Source organism: Agelaius tricolor, unplaced genomic scaffold, assembly GCF_023055355.1.
Source record: "Agelaius tricolor isolate 1412-34295 unplaced genomic scaffold, bAgeTri1.0.p SCAF_6, whole genome shotgun sequence".
Taxonomy (NCBI): domain Eukaryota; kingdom Metazoa; phylum Chordata; class Aves; order Passeriformes; family Icteridae; genus Agelaius; species Agelaius tricolor.
The window spans coordinates 41,279,215-41,303,175 of NW_027269266.1; the positions used below are offsets into that span (position 1 = coordinate 41,279,215).

General features: G+C 36.1%; 1 protein-coding gene across 7 annotated transcripts in view; it reads left to right on the forward strand.

Annotated features, from left to right (window-relative positions):
* The window catches only part of ATP2C1 (ATPase secretory pathway Ca2+ transporting 1), a 61,991-nt gene that overhangs the window by 26,881 nt on the left and 11,149 nt on the right, over positions 1-23,961 (forward strand). For all 7 annotated transcript variants that reach the window (XM_071429500.1, XM_071429497.1, XM_071429501.1 and 4 more), the window contains 17 exons: positions 4,604-4,714; positions 5,618-5,734; positions 7,271-7,360; positions 10,088-10,123; positions 11,001-11,062; positions 11,419-11,527; positions 13,299-13,454; positions 14,012-14,080; positions 14,787-14,862; positions 15,365-15,431; positions 16,488-16,612; positions 17,848-17,945; positions 19,363-19,458; positions 19,569-19,658; positions 20,380-20,484; positions 22,152-22,308; positions 23,615-23,785. In XM_071429500.1, the coding sequence (XP_071285601.1) occupies positions 4,604-4,714; positions 5,618-5,734; positions 7,271-7,360; positions 10,088-10,123; positions 11,001-11,062; positions 11,419-11,527; positions 13,299-13,454; positions 14,012-14,080; positions 14,787-14,862; positions 15,365-15,431; positions 16,488-16,612; positions 17,848-17,945; positions 19,363-19,458; positions 19,569-19,658; positions 20,380-20,484; positions 22,152-22,308; positions 23,615-23,785 (1,735 nt within the window). The remainder of the gene's footprint in view (positions 1-4,603; positions 4,715-5,617; positions 5,735-7,270; positions 7,361-10,087; positions 10,124-11,000; positions 11,063-11,418; positions 11,528-13,298; positions 13,455-14,011; positions 14,081-14,786; positions 14,863-15,364; positions 15,432-16,487; positions 16,613-17,847; positions 17,946-19,362; positions 19,459-19,568; positions 19,659-20,379; positions 20,485-22,151; positions 22,309-23,614; positions 23,786-23,961) is intronic.

Consider the following 23,961-nt stretch of genomic DNA (forward strand, 5'->3'; position numbering starts at 1 on the left):
TTGTCATCACTTGGCCATGGTTCTGTGGCTGGGACTTGTATTGAGGTTCCAGAAGCACTTTGCCTTCTAAACAAGAGGAGGAGGGAAAGATGGCATAAACATCTAGTGAGATAGATATTTTTAAGGGCATTGTTAGCTAGTGACTCTGTGGAATCACTGTTGTGATGCTGAGCAATGATCTATTGAAATAGAGAGCTTGATAGCTTAAGAGAGATAGGATAGTTCTGCTTTAAAGAAGACAGTTAAAAATGTGCATCTCCAACACCTCTAGCCACAATGTCCTAATCAGCAGGAGAGGATTTTGCAGTGATTCTTCATATCTGATGGAACTGACAGAAAAAAATGATTTCTTCCATTCTGGGTAGTCTTTTCCTTAAAGGATGCATTTTGCAGCCAAGAGTCTTTGCCTAGTGGGAACTGTGTCCAAAGTCTGTGTGCATCCACAGGGAGAGTCAGATCTTTGTGCCATTGACATCTAGTTATCTCTAGTTCTGTGTGTTTTCAGGATTCCAGACAGTGCAGAAGAATACTTGATATTTAAGTATCTTACTGTATGCATGGGTGTCTGTGTTGCCTCTGTGCACCTCTTATCCACGCTCTGGATTGTACAGACTTGGAGAAGAACATGCTTTGTAGGATCTGAGCTTTTTAAACCTTTCAGTATATATCACACATAGCTTGATCATATAGAAAGTTCAGGAAATGGGAAGCTTGTATGTTTCAGTCTGGTGTTCAGTGAAATACCTTTTATTATGTTGAACACTACTGTTTTTTTTCAGTGTGGGGAAGGTAGATTAAAAAATGAAACCTAATTTTTATGGTGGGTGAGGAAGTCCTTATTCTTTTGGGATTCCAGTAAAGAAAGGCACGAAAAGCAGATCACTTCTAATAACTGAGGAAAGGCAATAGCAAGGTATTAAATCATATACCCTTTCTAATGCTGTGAATCCTGGCATGATACAGCTTTGGAAGGATCTTTGGTCAGGGCATGGCACATTGTAGATCTTGTTGGCTCATTGTTCATTAGTACTGTTACGGGGTTTTACAGTGCAGAGTCATCCATCACTAATGGTAGTCAGGTCTGGAATCAGAGCTTTGAAGCATCCCATGGACAAAGTGCTCTAATTTCCTTACCTCATTAATGAAACTGCAATTCCTGAGCTGAGCAAGGTGCATGTAATATTTCAAGTGGGAAAGACAGCACACTGTACACATACTTAAAATGAAATGCACATTGATTAGTTACCCATTGATTAGGTGGACATTCATTAATTGTGCTATTGATTGGACACAGCATGACTCAGTAATGATCACACGGTATCTGTGATAATCACGTACCTGAATGTGGGTCACTGACTGCTCACACAGTAATAATCTTACAGGCAGATCATTACAAATGAGTTGAAAGGTCTTTGCAGTACTTGTATGGCTTGAAAGGGGTTCAGTTTTACAGGGATTGATGGGACAGATTCAGACAGATTTAGTGAGCTGTTCAGATGGACCTGAAGATTCAGAAGGAATCTCAAAGAATTAGAATTTCTTTCAGTACCTCAACTTAAATTTCATTTTTTGTGAACATCTGGGATTTTTTTTCATTTTTGCTGTTCTCTATAGATTTGTTTCTCTACTACCTTTGTGTTTCATACTTGTAGGTCAGTTGAGTAGCTTTATATAACATTTGGAGGGCTTTATATTAGCTAATTAGCCAAAGTGTTCTGGTCACCAGTTTGTCTAAAAATAGATTTTGCTATGAGGGTGTTCTAGATTTTTAGACTGCTCTTGGTGTGAATATGGGTCCTTCCATTTTCATTTTCTGAGCAAGAAGAGCTAAAATTGCCCTTAAAAATAATTATGAAAATATACTGATGTCAGTGAGCCCTACTGATGGATAATGGACTCATCCTGCTGAGCTGAGAAAAGCAATGCTAGAGGTAAGCTGTTGGTACTTTATATTGGTCATGGTAGAAGGAAGCTAGGTAGGCTCTTGTAGCCTATAAGAAAGAAGAAACAGTAACACATTGCTGTTAACTAGTTGACAAGATTTTTCTTCAGAGAAAACAGAAGGGAACTCTGAGTTTCTGGTAGTTTAAGCCTTCCAGACAAATTTGTATTTATTTTGTATTTATTTTGATAAACATCCTTTGGTCACAGTTCCATGGTCGTATGATTGATGCATATTTCTTGGCCTAGAAATGATGCTGTGTACCTTGGAAGTGGTCCAAGAAAAGCCCTTCCCGAGGCAGTGGTGTATTTTTGTTAGTTAGCATCCTGCTGCTTTGTTCCTTGGTGGAATCAGCTGCAAGTGGGGAATGGAAAGCTGTAGACATAGAAGCCTCAATGGTGATGTATGTGCTGCCTGTATCCAATACCTGACATTGGCCAGTATCATTTCTTAGTCCATATTTTCTTTATCCATAAAAAAAACTTGGCCTGCAATGCAATACTGAACTATTTTAAGGTATGAACCGATGAATGATGGAAAATTAATTGCAGCATAGAATGGAAAGAAATTCTGCTATATGTGGGTTGTCTCCAACCCAGAGCACTGTGGTTCTGGGAATAGCTTCTGTTGGGTACCTTAAAGGGTGTTGTGGAGGCCCAGATCTCTGGTGGGCAGCAGTGCAAAGGGATGTAGAGAGCACTTGCCAACATCATAGAATAAATAATTTTTCTAGTTTTGTGGAAGTAAAAGATGCATAGTAAAAGCAAAATCATTTGCTTGAATATAGTTACTGCAGTCCAGCAGATAGCCAGCACAGCTGTTTTTCAGACCTAAATATGTTGGTGTAACATACTTTATATTTTGTGAGGAGAATAGTGATTGATTTCTCATTGACTAAGCAATTGAAATTTAATTTGTGGCAGGGTTAGACATTTGAAGCTGTTCTTTTCTGAACTGCAAGTGTAGTTTAATCTATAAAGATTGTAGAGGGTTTTTAGAAATTGGATGAGGATCCACACAGAATGATTGTACCATATGTAATTCTACTGTGGTGAAAGAAGCTGGTTATAAAAAGACTTTCTGAGCCTTTCTCTTTCTGATTCTATATCAGATTTTCTCTGTAGATTTTTCCACCACATAGAGTACAGCGTTCTTTGTAAAAGTGGAAGATAATGTGATTGAAATACATTCAATATGACTGGCTTTTTTGAGTCTGTCACAAAAAGGTTGTCAAAATAAGCTTTGTTGTTGCACTGTAGTTCTGTGCTAATAAAGACTTATTTTGAAAATAAACCTGGTCACTTAGAGAACCTTAACATTTCTGTTTAAGAATATTTAAATTCTTAAAATAATCTTTAAAAACGTTATTAGACTACCTGAAGCCCTAATTGATAATATTAGGGAAATGATCTGTTATGTGTCCTTTTTTGGAGTTGTTGTTTGTGTTTAGCAGTGATGTCAGTTGTTACAGGGAAAAAGATTTTTCTCAGCGCTAAAATTTGCAATGGCTGTCAGTGCATTTCTGCCTGCCCTTACTGGGAAGGCATGGTTGCTCAGCATTTTTGTTGAGAATGTGGAATCACTTTGGTCAAAGTCACATGTTTGTGGGCTTGTTTTGGAGCACCACTTAGGCTTAAGAATTTTCTGCCCAAAACTGGTGTTTGGTAGCTACAAAGAAAATGAGCTACAATAGTAGAGTATGTGGCCAACAGTGTGCAATATAGAAAATGAAGATTCCAGCATTTTATGTCCCAGAAAAGGTATGGCAATCTCTTAATGTGTTGTCACCTTTAGGTACTCAGGTTTTAAGTCTCAGCACCCATAGAGGAGTTATATACAATGCAGTAATTATTTTCTAAAGCATAAACCTGCCAGCTGAAATTCTGTGCAAGTACAATGTGAAAGCCATTTCTGTGGTCTGCATGTTTGCATGTTAGGTCTCTTCCAGTTAATGGTGGGGGCTTGTGTGTACAGCATGAAGTAGTAATTGTGGCTGCAGTGAGACAGTCAGCAGGAAGAGTATCACTCCAGCTTCTCATGTAAACAAAAATCAGAAACTCTGAAGTTTCATTAAATATCAAAGCAGTGCTGACCTATGCAATCAGTGTTGCTATTGTGTTCTTCTGCAGTTCACAAAATTTTAGCTTCCTAAAATTACAGAAAATATTACTTTTTATGGCATTGATTTGAAGCTTTTGTACTGTAGTCAAGTTTTATGGTTTCACTTGCATCTGTACTCTTGTTTGAGGTTTTCTTACTGGTGTTTGTCCTTTTTTATGTACAAGAAAATGTAAGTAGGCCTGCTTAGAGCACCTTCATTAATGACTAGAAAGTAGGAGCAGGAAGTGAAATTTATCTGGGCTGACTTTCTGACTAGATATTGATGATAATGAGCTAAAGGATTATTAAGTTATTTTGCTGTTAGGATCTTTGCCATCAGTGAACATATGAGAGAAATTATTGTTGTCACTAGCATGTCCTGTGTTTTATTATTGCAGGTGGTAACTGCATGAAAATAAGATGAATTGTAGATTTTTTTAAAGTGCAATGTTTATAAAAAACTGCCTTTGAATGGTTTAAATACTTAATTGCTCTGGCATGTGTTGTTTAAAATAAAACATTAGCACTCTCCTTCCCTTCAGACTTTGGTTTTGTTTCTAGGTTGCACGTCTTCAAAAAATCCCTGATGGTGACAATGAGACAATGATTCCTGTACTGTCTTCAAAAAAAGCAAGTGAATTGCCAGTTGATGAAGTAGCAAGTATTCTGCAAGTAAGTAAATTTTTCATATCAAAAGAATGTACTGATGCTAGCAAGCAATAAGTGTGATATTTCTTAAGGACAGATCTTGCAATTGAATGTTGACGCATTATCATGTAGTTTCATGTTAGCTATTACCTGCTTCTAAAAGCAAGTTGATTTTTAACTTTTTACTAGAAATGCTTTAATCTCTTTAATATTAAAAAAATTTGGACATTTGCAGGGGGAGTGAGATTGAATTTGAAAATGTTTGGATTTGTCTGCTTTGAACATTGCAATTTGTTAATAAAAATCCTAGAGTCAGTCTTGCTATAAAATTCTGTCCTGGGTTTTTCTTTTTGTATTGCTTCCATTTCCCTAAGGAATCTTTAATGTTCTTAATTTATTTTGGTAGCCTCCATCTTAAGTGGAGAAACAGGACTGAGAAAGCTACCCATTGACAGATTTATGAACCATTCAGCCTGGATTAATTTTCATGATAGATGGTCTTTTTTCATTTTCTGTATGCTTGACTGCTTGAGGAGTACACCATGATAAATATTGGTCACTGACAAGTCAAGATTTTGAAGCTATTGCAGTCATTTGGCTGAGTCACTGAACTCCTGCCATCACCCTCAAGAGTCTGAAGGATGTCCACAGTTTGGTTTGTTGTAGAGTTTTTTGCAGGAAAGATCAGCAGTCATTTACAGATGTGAAGCAACATTTGCTTCCGTAGTTCTTCTGTGAATTTTTGATTGAATTCCTTAAATACTGCCAGAGTTTAAAATAATTGTTACTTTAGTACAAACAGTAGTTCCAAGCTTGCCTTTCTGATGTTGCCCAGATTCGTATAATCGAAGGCTGTATATTTGGGTGTGAGAATTTACCCCAGCTTCTCAGTGTAATTGGTGTTTCAATCTTTGCATATTTTAATAGGCTAATCTTCAGAATGGCTTAAAAAACTGTGAAGTTTGTCATAGACGGGCATTCCATGGATGGAATGAATTTGATATTAGTGAAGATGAGCCACTGTGGAAAAAATATATATCCCAGGTGAAGATTTTTGTCCTTTTTGCTTTTTGGTTTTAATACTTTTCAGTAGTTTTGCTCTTTATTTTGTTTTGCTTAGCTTTTGTATACATGAACATATTTTGATAAAAGTGGGAAAAATCTAGTTGAGTGGGAAACTACAGCTTTTAAAATTTATATCTAATTTACCTATTGAAAAAGCTTTTACTTAGGTGTGCATCTATAAACATCATAGTGTTTTGATTGTGATTTGTTCTTAAATGTATGTTCATAGGTATCCAAAGGGTGCCATTCATAACTAGCCTGAGGGCTAGAAAAGCAGAATAAACTTCCCTATAGTCAAACTTGGTCCTGAGTTGTACTAAGATCAGAGAACAATGCATATGACCGTTGGTAAATATTTAAATGGAATGTGAAATATGAAGAACCTGATAGGAAATTTCAAAAAGCAAAACCGCTGCCTTTGATCTGAGGGTGGGGGTGGGACCAGCCTTGATTCTGGTGTTGAGCAGAACTGGCAAGAGTCAAGTGTGAATTTGTTTCTTGCCAGTGTGATATATCTCAAATACATATATACATATCTGATGTGAAAGTGTCACTACTTTCTCCTGCCTACCCATCCCGCCTCCCAGCTATACAAGATATTTGCACAGAGGATTCTTCTAATGAATTTGTAATGGTAAACCTTTTGGTCTGTGTTTGCTGCACCTTGGCTGTGCTGCAGTGCAACCCTGAAGTTGCACTCTGTGGCTGACTCTGTGCTCCTTGGGAGAGATTAAAAAGACATTCAGTGCTCTGATGATGGTAGTGGTGGGAACACATCCCATCCTGCTGTACTCTGGCGTTAATGCTTTATTTTCAAGTGTGTAGGGTCAATTACTCAGATACAACAGAACACTTCTAAGGCATATTGCCCAGGACTATTTTAGATGGGATGTATTAAGATTCATACTTGCTTTGAGTGTGCTTATCAGATCTGCTTTTGGAATGTTCTTTTTTATACAATTTGTCAAAAAAATCAGCACGTTAGCAACTAGCTGTCATAGAAGAAAGATCCTTTATTGTTTTAGCCTTAAAAAACTGTGGAAATCATATGATCTAAAAGGAAAACTTTTATCTTGTAGAAGAAGAAATCATGAATTGAAAGTTAAGAAATATATTGCTACCTTAACAGTGATCAGTTGCTGGAACAGGATCAGTCTTTTACCTCAAAGACATTTTGAATGTATTTCAGGCTTCTTTTTGTATGTTTGAATACAGTATAAACAGTTATAGGAGATTATTCTTTTTGCATTTAAAATGTGAATCAAGAAATGTAAGAAACATTTTCTTCCTGTTACATATTGAATACAGTCTATTCAAGGTCTTTGATATTTAAAAGAAAATGCCCCAAGTAAGCATCTGAACTGTAGAGTTAGCTTTCCTTTGCGCTGCTAGGTTATAAATATTTTAATAATGGAATAATATGTTTCAAAAATAGATCTGGTGTGCTCTGAGGGGGTAGGTAAAATGGCCTTTCTGTCAAGAGTGTGGCTGAATTACTATTCTGTTTCATTTCAGTTTAAAAATCCCCTTATTATGCTTCTCCTGGCATCTGCAGTCATCAGTGTTGTAATGCATCAGTTTGATGATGCTGTCAGTATTACTGTGGTAAGCAATTAAAATTCTGTCTTGGTTGGGAGTACTTGGGAATGTGTGACCACATGTGTGTTCAGCATCATGAGAGTGCCAGTGTGGGGTGGTATCACTTGATTGCAGTTACTGAGTTGGATTTGTGTGTTATAGTTAAATCCATTTAGTTCGTGACTGGATTTTGGTTTTTTTGTGTTCTTTGATTGAGAGCAATACATATCAAAATACATCTATGAATAATTTTTGGCTGCTTCTTGCATCTTTTCTATTGGTAAAATGCCTGTCTTTAGGCATTTGTTCAGAGAAGCAATTTTTGGTGTATTCTCTGTAATTTTAATCTAAAATTATGCTTTAATTTCAAATTGAAGCCAACAAAAACCTTCTGTGAATTTACTTGAAAGATGTAATCTTTTAAAACATGAAGTAAAACCTGAACTGTCTAGAAATCACAGAAGAAAGATAGAAGCTGAAATAATAAATTTTTGTAGAAGGTTGCAGTTAAATAGGGTGCTAAACTAGTGAGCTAAATATAGTACTCATAACTGTTTGTCACTGCAATTGGCACAGAGAAGAAAACTGTAATCCCTTTGACCTTTTAGGGGTCATAGTTGGTGACTGAAAATCATGATTTCTGTATGACTAGAGGCACATCCTAGCTGGGTTTTTTTTCTGTTTTCTCTTGCCTCTGTACTTTCTGTGTTGACTTTACTTTTGTACATAACTCAGGGTAACTGGAGGTTTGCTCCTAACCCCTCTAATTTTTTATAGAGAGTAAGTGCCTTTGAAAGACAAGCTGTGTGACCTCTTAAAGATGAAACTTGCAATTTTGAATTTGAGTGTAGTGTTAGTTTGGAATAGTTTGTTGTGTTCCTAAGTTGGATGTAGGTAAATTGTTGTATTATGAAATATATTTAATTATTGTGGCTGAAAGTTGACTTATTTAATGTTTTTTCCCCTTGGTTATTGCCTTTAATTCTATTTCTTAGCCCTTCTGAGCAAGGCAATGAGAAAAGACCAAGACAGTTAGTGTAAGAGAGGAGTAATTTCTGCATTCTTTGTTAGAGCCTGGGAAGAAATCTTTTAATAGCCTTGTGAACATTAGTAGAAATATCTTAAAATACAGCAAAAAAGTGTGATTGAGTTAAAAGTATCAGCTGTGGGTTTTGTCTAACTTCTGACTAACATGTACCATTTATTCTTGTTATTATCAATAATGCCCACTTTATCACCAAGTGAACATTTGTTTTATTTCATTTTCAGATGATAGTGCACTTTTTCTATGACTATGCATTGTGTTCAGAGCCTTGGCAACAAAACTCATTTGCTGCTAAAGATCAATGACATATATTACTTTTGGTGGCATTGCTGTCTTGAGCTGCTTCTGCCATCCTTTTAGCTCTGCTGGTACAAATGTAAAACCTCTTGACCTGGACTGGGAACTGATGAAGATTAAAAGAAAAATAAATTCATTAAATACTTTCCATTTGGCTTCTTAATGCAAGCCATTACACACAGACACAAGCTGAGAGACTGATGTGAGGCTAGGAATGCAAAGCTTTTTCAGGTAGTGTGGTCTGTGGAGTATAATATAGCCTCCAAAAACCATGCAGCTGTGGTGGAAATATTCCATGGAAAGATGAAATATATATAGTTATTTCCTCATATTCAGTTGGTGAGGCTAATGTTACTATCACAAGTAAGGTGGTTTTATGTGGATTTATTCAAGAGTTCCAGAGAGTTTTTCACTTGCAAAATGGTAATATCTTGGTTATTTTTAGTAGTAGCTGTGTGTACTTGAAAGGCTTAATTAATGGTTGTTGTGTTACAGTTCTGGAAGGAATCAGTGTAACAACTCAGCTTGAGTAACAAATTCAGTTAATGTAGCAAAACTAAATATGAGAGTGTATTGAAGGAGAAGATGGGACTTGCTCTATAGTGAACTCTGATCTTTGTTGTTTCCTGAAACAGATTTATTTCATTTGCTCACTTTCACATCACATGCTTGGAAGCCCTGTAATGTTTATGTTGAAGTGTTGCAACCAGAATTGTATGTGATAGAGGGGACTATGAAGGCTGCTCTTGAGGCCTTAGTACTTATCTTGGATTTTTCCTAATAAGCAACATTTTTTAGCTTTTTTGTTTGGGATCTCTGACATCCTGTCTGTTTGGGTTGTGCCCGGTGTCCTGTTTGACTCTGTGAGTGCCTCGTGCAGTTTCTGAGGCTCATCCTCCTCTTGTTCTTGCTAGAATCTTTTATGGCTCCAGACTGGTTCTTCAGCTTGCTGCCTTTTATCTAGTCTTTGTGTTATCTTGGTATTTGAATGAAACCACATCTGTGATGCCCTATAGTAGTTAACACACCTTTGTTCTGGTCACAGAAAACACCAGTCAGATTTTCTATTTGTGTCATGGGTTTCTTTCCATTGCTGTCTCTTACTCACTGTTTAGAAACAGGAAGCAGAGGCAGTTTTTCAAGTTTGCTATCTAGATATTAATCTTATTTTTAGTAAAATCAGGTTAATGCATTCTTGGACATCACTGAAGCAGGTGGAAATAGATAATGGCATTGCTTTTATGACAGACCTGAGAGATACAGAGTGATTTTGACCATGAGAAAATTAGTTTGTTTCCAAATCATCTTGTTAATATGTAGTAACAACTATGACTGAGCAAAATCAAATATGATTGCTTTCTTTCATGGTCATTTGGAATGCTTTTATCTCACCCACTTCTGTTCTCTTGCAGGCAATAGTCATTGTTGTTACAGTTGCCTTCGTTCAGGTAAGACAGCTGTTGCCCAAATAAGATCATTGCTTTTATGTGAATTCCTTTATTAAAAAGACTGAAGCAGTTGTCTTGGTGCATTGTGCTGTGAATGGTTGAGTAATGTGCTTTCATCCAAGTCTTTGCCTTTCCTAAAGTGCATGATTTGTTCTGCGTTAACCATGTTGACATTTATGCACCTGTATCAGTATTATACTCAGCAATAAGAGTACTTGTAAGGAAGTCCTTGTGATAAACAGTGTAGAAGTACATAAACATCTAACTTCATAGAAAAGATTTTGAAAATGTAGCTCTTGCTTAAATTTTGTGCAGAAATAGAAACAAAGATTGTCTTCATTTCCCAAGTCATAAAAAAGTTTTCTTTCTGTAAATGCACAGTTTTAGTCAGAGTGTGCCCAAACCAGAATTGCTTTGTGTGTTTGTACTTTGTCTTTAATTATCTTAATTTTGTAACCTGTTTTTTGAGTTAAAGGTGAGCTGTGTTACCTTGGCTGTCGGGGGGCTAAGAACATGAGCACAGTATTTTTGGTACTCATTTGTTAAACTGTAGCATTCAATAATGTGTCTGATCCCTGAATGCTTCTAGGAAGTATTACAAAGACCTGAAGATATTGAAGGAAAATGCAAAGAACTTCTGCTATTTTTTCAGAAGAAATGCATGTAGGCAAATCTGTAAAATTTTTCAGTGTTGGGATCATATTTGCTTTTTAACCTATCTGATATAGAACTGTTGAAAGTCATCTCTTATCTGTTTGGAATATTACTTAATACAACTTTATTAATTAAATAAATTCCATTAGTTGTCTTTTATGTTGTGCAAGTTTTCCCTGTTTAAACTATGATCTGCTTTATTTAAAAAAAAATTTCTCTGCAGGAGTACAGATCAGAAAAATCTCTTGAAGAGCTTAGTAAACTAGTGCCTCCAGAATGCCATTGGTATGTAGTTTTGTCCTTCAAGTCCTAAAGTAAATCATAAAAAGTTTAATCTGAAATGAGTAAATGGGAAAGACTTTACTGAACTTTGTTCCTTTGTGTCAAATTTTTTTGCTGACATAGAACACACTTTGCTTTTGCTCATTTTAAAGATTGTTTTATGAACCTAAAACACTACACTGTGTGGTTGTGTCTTTGAACCCTTCCAGTGGTGTTACTGGCCCTGTAAGTTCTCAGAAACAAGCAGCAAGTTAGAAATATTTTGCTAAAGTGTGTAGCATTGCAAAGTGCAATGGTGTGAATGCTTTTCTCAGCCAAAATGCCAGAGAAGTCACTCTCACTGCTCTTTGTGCCTACAGTGTGCGAGAAGGTCGGGTGGAACACACACTTGCAAGAGATTTAGTGCCAGGGGATACAGTCTGCCTGTCAGTGGGAGACAGAGTCCCAGCTGATCTACGGTTATTTGAGGTATATTCCTAACTTGGATTTAATATTTAGTAACTTTACTTTCTGTGGGACACAGGGGAAGGGAAGATTGCCACTGAGTACTGAAGTGCAGTAAGTGTTCTTGTTTGAAGTTCACAACTATCTTGATAGAATATTTGATATAATTACTTTCCAAATGTCACATACATTCTTAACCAATGTATGTCGTTTCTTACTGTAGGACAGGAGAAAGACTTTTTCAATTTTATATATTATGTATTCTTGAAAATGCTATCTTTTCCCTCTCAATGTTAAATATGTTGTAAAAACATTGTTTTCAGTCCGAATGCTAAGACATTTTGGCATCTGGTTGAAGGTGGTTTTCACTCTTTATTTGCATTACATTTTGAGGCGTAGTTCCACTGTTCTCCAATAGTGGAATATCAGAAAAACTTGTGAAATTGTGCTGGTGTAATCTTTTCTCTCTGACACTTTTTTGTCAGTGTGTGTTGTTGTATCTTCTAGTTTACTGAATACTTAATTTGTGGTATTAGCACTGCTGGAAGTGCTTGAGTTGAAGCAATTGCACTATAGCAATACTTGAACATTCTCTAAAAATGAAGTGAAATGTATATATATATGTATTAATCTGTCATATTTTGGTGGCCTTAGTTGAATAATGTTATTTTTCTGTCAGATTGGGCATCCTCAGTATGATCAGTTTGCTCAGTATCTGGGCCATCTATCCTGGTAAAGTAGTGTCTGGATATAAAAATCTGTATGTCCAGGCTATCCACAGCTGATAGTTAATTAATCAGCGTTCATTTAATGACAAATTCTAAATTAACTAGTTGACAAATTTGTTTGGATTGTGTTGTTTGACTCTGTGGTGTAGTTGGTACTTGAGTGGGTTTATTTTTTATGACTGCAAACACTCTGCTTCCCTTGGCAATTGTGCAGTCCCTGCATTGTTATGAAACTGCTGTTGCAGCAGCACCTACTTTCCTGCTCATATCTGATACCATGCTATGATAGCAGCATGCTCAGGCCTCTTGCAAAGCAAAGCAGAAATGGAATTAGAAGTTTCTCAGCTGTCTGCAGCCTTTCACTAGATGAGAATTTTTTCCATCGTAAACTATTCTTGCAGATCATTTAAAAATAAGAGCATGTCATCTTATTTTCCTCTGGTGTCTACTGGGCATTGCTACAGGATGGTGGGTTTTAAAAAGGAATTATATGGAGATCACATTTTCAGAGAAAGAACTAGATTTGTTCTGCATGTTCTCATTGATGCTCTCCTAGAAAACTGTAGAAATGATAAGTAGGCACTATTTGCTTTGGGAAGGCATTTGTACAAATGAAAACTTTTCTTCACTGGTCTGATTTTTCGGCGACAATCTTGATTTTTAAAATGAATTTGCAGATCTTTTCTGGCCTAGGTTTTCTGTATGTTAATGAGTGGTCCATCAAGTTTTCTGATCTTCTCTAAAGCCAGCATATTGAATCAAAAACTAATATACCTATAACAGTGTAGACATGAAACACCATTCCTTTTGGTAGTGGCAATGAATACTTCAGAGCTCGTGGCGAAATTTGAACAGTAGCAAAGTGGCATCTTCATCTTCCATCTTTGACTCTGGTGAGAGCTTTGTAGGAGTGCTTGTTGCTCTGTTGATCCTTAAAATATTGACATGTCTCCTAATCATATTAATACATTGGTTATATTTTAATGGTCAAAATTGTGAAACTTACCATTTCACTTCCAAATACTTACAAAATATTGTCATTTTTTTAACTTATTTTGTTTTCAAAGGCTGTGGACCTTTCTATTGATGAATCCAGTCTCACAGGTGAGACAGCTCCTTGCTCTAAGTCTACAACTCCTCAGCCAGCAGCAACCAATGGAGACCTTACTTCTAGGAGCAATATTGCTTTCATGGGGACATTGGTCAGATGTGGAAAAGCAAAGGTAAAATAATTATTGAGAGAAAAGGATATGTTCTGTGTTTTAACTATTTGAAAACGGTTGTTACTTTTTAATTTTAACTCCCGGTGATTAGTGTGATCCTTTGCACAGCTTTTCTCACTGCTGTTTTTTGAAACACTAGTTTAATAAGAAAACTTTTGCCATGAGAGCTCAAATTCATAGGGAGTAGATGATGTGAAACTCCTCTGTCCAGTTTGTGGTGTTTTACTTCTAAAGCTAGACTCAGGTGTTTGAAAATGTGTAACAGAAAATATGGTTCTGGCTAGTATTAGGTGTTACCAGTTTGAGTTTTGCTACCGGTATTTACTAACTACTTCAGCCGTACACAGTAAAGCAATTTGTTTCACTGAGGCAAAAGGTTTTTTAGGAAAAAATCCCTACTTGTGACAAGAACTAATTCCATAAACCAAGTTAAAATTTTTATTGGGCTAAATGGCATTTGCCCATGATTGGAGTCAAATCTGTTGATAACAACAACTAACATTAAAACTTCAGATTTGATTTTGCTTTATCTTTATGTTGTGTTTTGGTTTTTTTAGGGGATAGTTATTGGAACAGGAGAAAACTCTGAATTTGGGGAGGTTTTCAAGATGATGCAAGCAGAAGAGGTAAGAGAAGATATTTAGAAGCAAAGACAGTTTGAAAGTGTGTATTTCATTCATTAAAACTTTGAATTTATTCTGTAGGAACTTAGTTAAACATACATTGTTTTCAGTATTTCCCTTTCCTCTAGTGAAGCACATCTTTTAGCTCTTGGACATGAAAGTAGTAATTGAATGCAGTGCAACAAAATATCCATAGCTGACCTAAAGATACTAACTGTGAATATAATACTCTGCACCTGTCTAAATATTTACATAGCTTTCTGTTTTGCTAAATTGAATTTTCTGTAGATGATTAAAAACATTCCTTCTGAAATATAACTGGCTTTCCAGGGCTCTAATGCCTGTATTTTGAAAATCAGTTTTATTCTTGCTACCAAGAGCTTTTTTGGTCTTGGAGAAAGTGCAGTAGCTTGTAGTTGGTGTGATGTTTTGTTTGTTTAATGGAGTTTTTTATAAGACCTTTTATATTAGATTTATTGCAGATATCACAAAGCCCTAGAAAAATATTTCTAATAAATATCTGATTTCATTGAAGTATTTTTGACTCTCATTGAATTCTGTGAAAGAACAGTCTGTTTTCCTAAAGTAAATGTATGGAAACATAGGGTATAACTGCATCTTATCCACTGACTGACTTGAATTTTGCATCCGTGAAGTAAAATGTTGTGCAGTTCATTTGTTAACTGCTGCTTGTTTGCCATTCATCAAGGCTCCAAAGACACCTCTGCAGAAGAGCATGGATCTCTTGGGAAAACAGCTTTCCTTGTATTCCTTTGGTATAATAGGTAAGATAATTTATGTAAAATAATTGCAAAAGATTATCTAAAGGAAACTAGTGTGGCAGCCTGGGAAATGGAAGACTAAATCTCTAAAAATCTTTTGGCTCCCTATTTCATTGGTCACTTTGAGTTCATGTCACTAGTCATCTGCAAATTGCATAATGTGACATAACTCTAATCATAAGGGTGTTCACTTGCTTCTTCCTTCAAATGTACTTTACTGACTTTTTGTCCTCCAAATGCTTCCTTTTAAATTGCAATGTGTCTTGGATTCTGATTCAAGGTATGCATAAGTGAGTACCTCACTTAAAGCTATGATTGGGCAACTTGACTGGCTAAAGCTCTCTCATCTTTGCTATACTAATGGAATCATGACAATGAAATAAATAATTTTTTGTAGGTAGCACAGTTGTAAGCTTTGTTCTGGTTATTTGAATTTTTTCTTGTCCCCATGAGGCTACAGTACTTGCTGGTTTTACATTTTTCCCCTTGACTGTTTTCTTTATAGGAGTTATTATGCTAGTTGGCTGGTTGCAAGGAAAGCATATCCTTGATATGTTCACAATTGGTGTGAGGTAAGATTTATGTTGTGAAATAATGCAGATCATTCACTACAGCAAGTGTTTGAAAGCTAGTGATCTATTTCATAAATATGCTTGCATATGCTGCTCTTAACTTCATGTAATTCAAAATGAAAATAGAAAAGCAAATTCTTACATATTTTTAATAATGCAGTGTGTTCCTGTTAGTCTCTTAAACTTTACATTCATGTGGTGATTTCTGACTGTCTTGTGGAACATCTGCAAACAGGCAATAGAGTTCTACAGTTTGAATTTTTGTTGCTGAGTAAATAAAGTAGCTGTAATTTTACAAGGCATATGACAAAGTTATTGCAAGCTTTGTCATGTAGTTCAGTAACTCAACCTCTGCTATATTATGCAAACTTAATCCCAGTGTGTTTGCTGAGAACAGCACTGAATTTAGATGGTCTAACTCCATACTTCTAGAAAAGTTGTTGGGTTGCTGATTACATGGGCATAAGTGCTGTGCTGTGGGGTTTTTTTAAGTGACAGGATCAGATTCTGAAGAATTGCGCATTTGTGGAGGGGAGAAAAGAAACCCAGGAACTGCATCTTTGAGCATTTACACTGTCATCAAGTTTTTTATTTGTTTGTTTTATAAATGACCTTCAAAGCCATTCCCTCACTTAATTTGCTGCCACATCATGATCTGGCAGTAGCAATTGTGGATCAGTGGTGGCATTTCTCAGTTCTGCTTAGTGCTGACTAAACTTATTCTTCACAATCTGGGCTGCTTTGCACAGCCCTAATTAGTGTTTTGTGTAGGCAAAACAGATGTACAATTGATTTCTCCCTCTCCCCTAGATTTCTTCATACTTTTGCATAAATAATGAGCAGAAATGATCTAATTTATTTCATTTGTTGCTGTCTTCAGCGGGTTTCTTATAATGAATGCTATACAACTGAAATCACATGGTGACTTCTTCTTTTCGGTTTTAATCTCAGTGACCAGTCAGCTACAGAAACAATGGTCTGAATTGTAAATTCATCACTACTGTGTAGTCCTGTGTGACATTTGAAGACAGATCTGTGTATTTACTTTCATTACAGTTTGGCTGTAGCTGCAATCCCTGAAGGACTCCCAATTGTGGTAACGGTGACACTGGCCCTTGGTGTGATGAGAATGGTGAAGAAACGGGCTATTGTAAAAAAGCTGCCTATTGTTGAAACTTTAGGTATGACTAGACTAACTTAGAGATAGTGTTTTTGGTGTAAATGTTAGGAAATATTGATGACTAATGAGGAAAACAAAGCAGGTGTTCTTATTTTGCTAGCAGCATGTTGGCATCTTTAAAATATTCCTTAATTGAATGTGTATTACCCTGGAGCAATGCAGGGAGATGTTTCTGTGGGCCTTCTAACTACTTTTTTTAAGAAATAAAAAATCTGCCAATTAATAGCATGCCATGCTAGCAATACACTAAACTGATTGCTTGCTGTAAGATGTTCTTGTTAAGTAAGACCCGTAAAATTTTTTTTAAATTAAAACTTTCTTGGTGTAAATTTAGGAATGATATTGACAGTTGAAAACAAATCCATATTTGAATATTAGAAAAAGCTTTGTAATCATAATGAACTTTCAGGATGTTATGCTGCTCATATTAGAATGTAAAATCATTTAAAAACTTTAAAGCTCAAAGAAGTTCTGTGTGCAGGTTGAGTCATAAAACATGTAAAGTACAGGACATGGAAAAGAAATAGAAATACTAAGTTAAAGAAATCTGCTGCATCTGAATGCCTTTTTGCAATTTAAAGATTGGGAAATTTTTTTTCCAATGCCTCTAGCAGAGTTTCATTAGTGTTGCAAGGTTTTTTGATGCTTGTACAGCTCCTGCTGTCATGTCTAGAAATGTCAAGATAACTGCAACAGTCTCTCAGAATCTCCATTCCAGAGTTAAAAAGGCACATACAAATCTCACATTTTTGTAATCTATTCAAGCTTATTAAAATTTGTGGGTTTATTAGTAAGTCACTTGTGACTTACTAGTGTGACACAAATATAATGACTAGTGTTAAGTACATGTTGTACTTTTTAATAAAGAAGAATGACTTCTGTAAAGCAGGTTCCTAGTATTTCTCCTCACCAGGAATCACAATTGAGATGTCAGTAATGTAGCTTGAGGTACAGCAGAATAAAATACAGGAGAGGCAGTGAGTGGACACATTTTGTATAAATTGTGAATTTGGGATTTAAATTAGTTTGGAGGGGTTTTTTTATTTATTGGACAAACTCTCAAAGACTCTTGTACAATTATTCATTATGAGTTGAAAATTTGCTGTCTCTCACCTGTTTTTATTCACAGCTGCAATATTTCTAGAAATTTGCTCAGCTTGCATACTTTTCTCTTTGTTAGTTACTTGGATTGTTCTAAACAAGAATTGTCTTATAAATGTTAATTTGTTATTTCAGGTTGTTGCAATGTCATTTGTTCAGATAAAACTGGAACTCTGACAAAGAATGAAATGACTGTTACCCATATTTTTACTTCTGATGGGCAGCATGCTGAGGTATGTGGTGTGACACTTAGACTTGAATTTGCCTTTTTATTTGGTTTTGTGTATCAGCTGAAACATGCTGGACTATACTACAGGTAAAGCATCAGTTAAGAAAGCATAAATTTATAGCACTAGACTCCTGTCCCTCAGTTCATTTAGTATGCAGCTTTTGAAGTGTGCTGTCCAAGCCTTCTCTGGTTACAGAAGCATTTTTTAATATATGCTAAGTTCTTACAACTTTTGGTGACTGTAGGTCACACAGAATAAGAGACAGATGCTAAGATACACAGACAAGCTGAGATACTGTTTTTCTTTAGTACAGAAAGTTGAGGCTATTTTGCTGTTTCAGGTACGAAGAAAACCCCCGAAAATTTACATGTTCCAAACATTTAAAGTGGAGATATCCAACTTTTTGCCTAAAAGGCAGTTTATTGTGTGAACTATTCATACTGAATATGCACTGTCATTCTTCATTTTTTATAATGGATGGACTTGCAGGTAGGAGCAGGACATGAAACAGTGATTGTTGAGATTAGGGAGTTGCTGGAAAGACCAATGATGTAAATCCACAGAAGAGAAGCAAAAGCAGGGAGTATGGAACTGGATGTGAGTTCATAGGAACATTTTAATCAAGTTCTTAAATTCTTAAACTCCTTGACCTGGGTTTTGTTTCCACAATAGAGTTAATAGATGATCTTGTAATTTTATTCTGCAAGCAAAAATGCTGGCATTTTTTCACACTGTTTCCTATTATTTGCCTATATTTTCTTATATATCCTGATACTTGTTTTTTTATTGCTGGAAGTCTATATGAATACTGCTGCTAGCACAGTTGCATCTGGGTCAAATCAGCTCCTTTTTCGTAATGGAAAGAGAACTTAAAATGGCTGTGAAATATATTAGCTGTTAATGCTGTAGATATGAGGGTTTTTTTAGGATCCTAGTAGGATGCCTGATTTTTATGCACTAAAAATACAATTTTACTGGTTTTAACACCTTTCTGAGATATAACTGAGAGGCTGTTCAACTGTTTCTTTTTTTTTCTTAATAACTCGATGGAAGTAGGTCTCTGCTCTGTAATTCCATTCCCCTGCAGGGGGTATGCATTATTAATCAGGGTAGAGAAAAATAAGAGGAAAAAGTTAGAAAGCAAAAGAAAGAAGAAAAAAGAAAAGCCTAATACTGTAAGGAAACAACATATACTACATTTATTTATGCTGAGGAATAAAAAAAATTAGTCTCTAATATATTTTATTGAATTCAGACTATTGCTGCATTAGAAGCTGAGTAAGAAGAATTCATGCACACTGAGTAAAAGCAGCATTATGAATGACCTTTTGAAATTCTTCAGTAGTTTATAATAAAAGCTGAGAGCAGTTAACCTGGTGAACACTACATTGCATGCTGCCTCTGGCTGCTTGTCTTGCAGGTTACTGGAGTAGGTTATAACAGGTTTGGAGAAGTGATGCTCGATGGTGAAGTTATTCATGGTTATAACAACCCATCCATTAGCAAAATTGTGGAGGTAAGATTTTGGCAAAGAAAGGTGAGTTTTAGCTGATGATGTAGCACAAGAGCTTTGCACGGCATTTACTTTGTGTTCTGTTTTCTCCCCCTTCCTTCCTCATCATTTAGGCTGGTTGTGTGTGCAATGATGCCTTGATTAGAAACAACACATTGATGGGGAAGCCAACAGAAGGGGCTTTAATTGCACTTGCTATGAAGGTGTGTACTTGATGGTGCTTTTTGGATTAATGGCAGGTGGGAAATTTGTAGAAATAAGTTGTGGCTTTGTTTTTCTCATTTTCTTCTCTTTTGGATCTCCTAGATTTGTATTGCAACTGCTCATCTCCTATGTTTCTTTCTTGTAAATCTTGGGCATTCTGAAGGATCAGAAAAAAAAATTTACAAGTGAAGTAAAATCTCTATTTTCATCTTTTTGCACTTAGTACTGTCTTTTCACCTGCCACAAACTGATTTACCTGTTGAGTATTGACTGTACTGTCTCTTTCCCAGTTTCACATCAGTAGCAGAGGGAAGTTGGTAACTGATGTATTGGTGACTGCAGAATTTATAGTGCCTCTTAAGTGCAGGGCTTTTGAATTGTAGACACTGTCCTGAAGTGTTTGGGTTCTTTTCTGTTGGGAAGGGAGTGGGGTTGTTGTTGGTTTTTTGTGTAATGCTGTGACGCACCCATTACAGCTACTGAAAAATGTAGCAAGGCTCATGCTGAAGCCTGAAAGAAGTTTCTAGGTGTTTTCAGTGCTAGTTTGCCAAGAAGTCTATCTAAATTGGAACAGTGTGCTCAAAAGGCAACTTTGGAGATGGAATTGTTCTTTAATTAAGTGATGTTTGCTAACTAAGGTGTTTCAACAAGTCATCAAATTTCATACCTGTTTGAAAAGAAAAGGTCCTGACATTGTGGTGGTGCTTCTGTTTTATACAGATGGGTTTAGATGGAGTCCAGGAAGACTACATAAGGAAGGCTGAATATCCCTTCAGCTCAGAACAAAAATGGATGGCTGTTAAATGCATTCACAGAACACAGCAGGTAAACTTCAATCACTGTTTCTGTGAGCACTGGCTCTGTAGAATGGTTATCTACCTTGTTTAATATCTTCATTTTTCGCTTCAGAAGTTTTGGAAGGCTGGCAGTAGTGCACCTAGAAATATGGCTTGATAATAGACACAGCTTTAGTTTCAAGCTCTGAAGTAGAGAAAAGGAATCACAAGAAATAATTTCCCTAAAAGACATCCTGGAAGATTATTTTAAGTGTTTTGAAAACGGAGACCTTGAATGTATAGTTAGCTATTTCTCCTTCCTTCTTCTTTCTTCTCAAACATCCAAAGCAATTCTGCCAATCTTCTGCTGTTCCAGTGCTGCATAGTTACATAATGAATTAGGAGCAAGAATATGCATTGATGTTCAATAGTAAAATTTCATTTGTTTTAAAACACAAGATTTCTGGTTTGATGCAGACATCACATCCCCAGCATTGACAAATTTTATTGATGTCAACACTGGCATGGATTATCAATAAAACCCACTCTTTTAATCTCTTTTTCTGCCTTCTGGTACTTTCACATACATATGTGCATTCATGTTTCATTTAGATCCATATAAATGTTTTTGTTACAAGTATTGACATAATCTCTGCCAGTCTGATAACTGGAGCCTTCTAGACAGTATGTGCAACAACAGACCTTATATTGGATTTATGAAAAACATCTTCCAGTACTTCAGATCAAAACCAGGCTTGCTGACAGTGTTCCAGTATCACTGTAATATCTGCCTTGGAAAGAAAGCATTTGACTCCTTTTAGCTGTATGGGTTATATTGTTGATTATCCATGTCTTTTTAAAGAGCAGAAATTGGTATAAGATTTTAATTCGTGTAAAGACTTACCGTGTCTGTGTTTTGGAATCAGCAATTTTAAAAGAATGTTGGAAAATTGATAGCGGATTGAAAGTGAACATAAATTATTTGAAGACTAAGAATATGCAGTGGATTTAGAAACTTGGAACTCCCCTAAGCCTATCATTAAAGATTGAGGTAACTTGACTGCTGTGCATATGAATAACTTCACAGGAAGAAAATAGGCATATTAAAAAGGAGCTTTTTAGTTCAGCTGGAGAGAAAGATGAGTGATCAGTGATTGAAAATTTAGCTGAGGCAGCAGTTCTTAATGGAAAGGTGGGGGAGAAGGAATGAGTTGATTTAGCATTGGAGTTAAGTGTTTGAGGTAGCTGGTGGACTCTCGGTCCCATGATATGATGATATCAAGGCTAAATGGATATCTGGAAAATATTAGAGTTACTAGGCCTTGTACAAGAATGGAGGGGATGTTTAATGACCTGTGCAGCTGGTCTGATGAGTAGCTTGAGGTCTTTCAGGTCTAATGTCCTGTGTAGGTTGAATTTCTGTCCTTTGCATGGCCTCCTAGTCTGTAAACTGTGACTTGCAGTGCTGTGTTCTGAAATGAGAAATTGATTATTAGCTTGGCTCTTTTGACTTTACCACTCTTGAATTTACACTGTCTAGAGACACTCAAAAGAGCAGATTTTTGTGTTTAGAAGTGTAAGTTTGATTTGCATTGTGTTCTTAAGATTGTAAACAAAAGTGCACATGTCATTCTTATGTATCCATGTGTGTATGTACTTGTGTATGTGTAGTTATGCATGCACACATGTACACACAGCAGCTCTTTTTTCTTTTAGGACAAACCTGAGATTTGCTTTATGAAAGGTGCTTATGAACAAGTCATTAGATACTGTACATCCTATAACTGTAAGGGACAGAGCCTACCCCTGGTGCAGCAGCAGAGAGAGCAATACCAGCAAGAGAAGGTGTCTATGGGTTCTGCAGGGCTTAGAGGTAAGGCTGTTTCAAAAGTCTCTCAAAATATCAAATTCATTTAAACGGCACTGCTTCTTGTTAAAAAAAAAACAAAACTAAACCAACAACAACAAACAAGAGCAACCCAAAACACTGGGATCTTCTTTGTTTGGTTGGTTGGGTTTTTTTGTTCAGTAAGTGCCACTGTGTTTAGTTTTTAGGCCTGTATAATGCCATGATTAAACTGCAGAGGGTGAGAGAGGGCACTGTTGCTTTCTGTCATCTCTTGCCTATGACCATAACTGAACAGTACTACTTAATGAGCATTGCTACTTAATGGCTTCTGTACCTTATTATGGATGCCTGTAGGGTTTTTTTTTTAAATGTGAATGTGTTTATTGGTCCATTACTTTGGCTTCTGTCACCTCATGAGTTAGGCTAGCACAACTGATTGCACATCAGGAGATGCCATTAGAATTATCTTCTTAGTTAACAAGTTGTAGAGAATTTTAGATAAAACAAAATATTTTTCACAAGATGATTGACGGGACTTGATTATGGAGCAGGATTCTACATGACTGGCTTTCTTTGGCCTCTGTAAAGAGATCTCTAGGCTGTTAAGTCCATGCACAGCTTTTTAATTTTTTAATTTTTTTTTTTATTTTTAAAGGGAGCCACAGAGTACCTTTGCTGTACTCTGTGGCTCAGGAAATTCCTAAGATACAAATTATTAGAAGCTGAGAGGATATGCCAGGAGTGGTATTTTTTTGCTATTTTATTTGAACAGTCATTTGTTCTGTCTGTCAAAAAAATCAAGGGTAATGTTTTGAAAAGAGTAAACTTGCTTTTTCCTTACAACTCTAATGACATTTAAATATATTTGAATTAAGAATCCTACTTGAAAAGACATTTCAGAAAATATTCAGCATGTACTCAACGAAATCTGCCTCTCAAAAGGTAAAAAATAAAGTAAAGCAGAAAATAAATATGTTAAATGATCCTTCCTTTCATCCTAATGCATGAAAGAAATGCAAAGAGAAATCACAAAGCTAGATGTGGTTCTCTTTCCACACAGTCAAAATATAAACACTTTCAGATGAGAATAAATAGGAAAGTTATCTTTAAAACCTGGCTGTTTGGTAAGGAGTTGTTTAGAAGACAAGAGTGTACATAAGTAGGCTATTGTGAATGCTCAGCATTGCTACTACCAAGGTTTAAGAAAAGGAAAATATCAATTCCAGCCCTTTGCTTTATGCTGGCCTCTTAGTTAGAAACAGTTGTTTTAAATGCTGATGTAAACATTAATTTCAAATCTTAAAATTTTTATTTCTTTTTCTTCCTAAAGTTCTGGCCTTAGCTTCTGGTCCTGAGTTGGGACAGCTGACTTTTTTGGGGCTTGTGGGAATAATCGATCCCCCACGGACTGGAGTAAAAGAAGCTGTTACTACACTCATCACCTCAGGAGTTGCAATAAAAATGGTTACTGGAGATTCACAGGAAACTGCAGTTGCCATTGGTATGAACAGTTCACTTCCTTTCATATTTTCTTGCTTTCTGCTTAGCTAATTGTTAGGAAGTGCGCGTATTAAGGTTTTAACATTTGTGAGTTCTGTATTTTGAATGATTGAATGGCACAGTGGAATTAGCAGGGAAAAAGGCCCAAAAACCCCACAATCCTAGCCTGAAGTGATA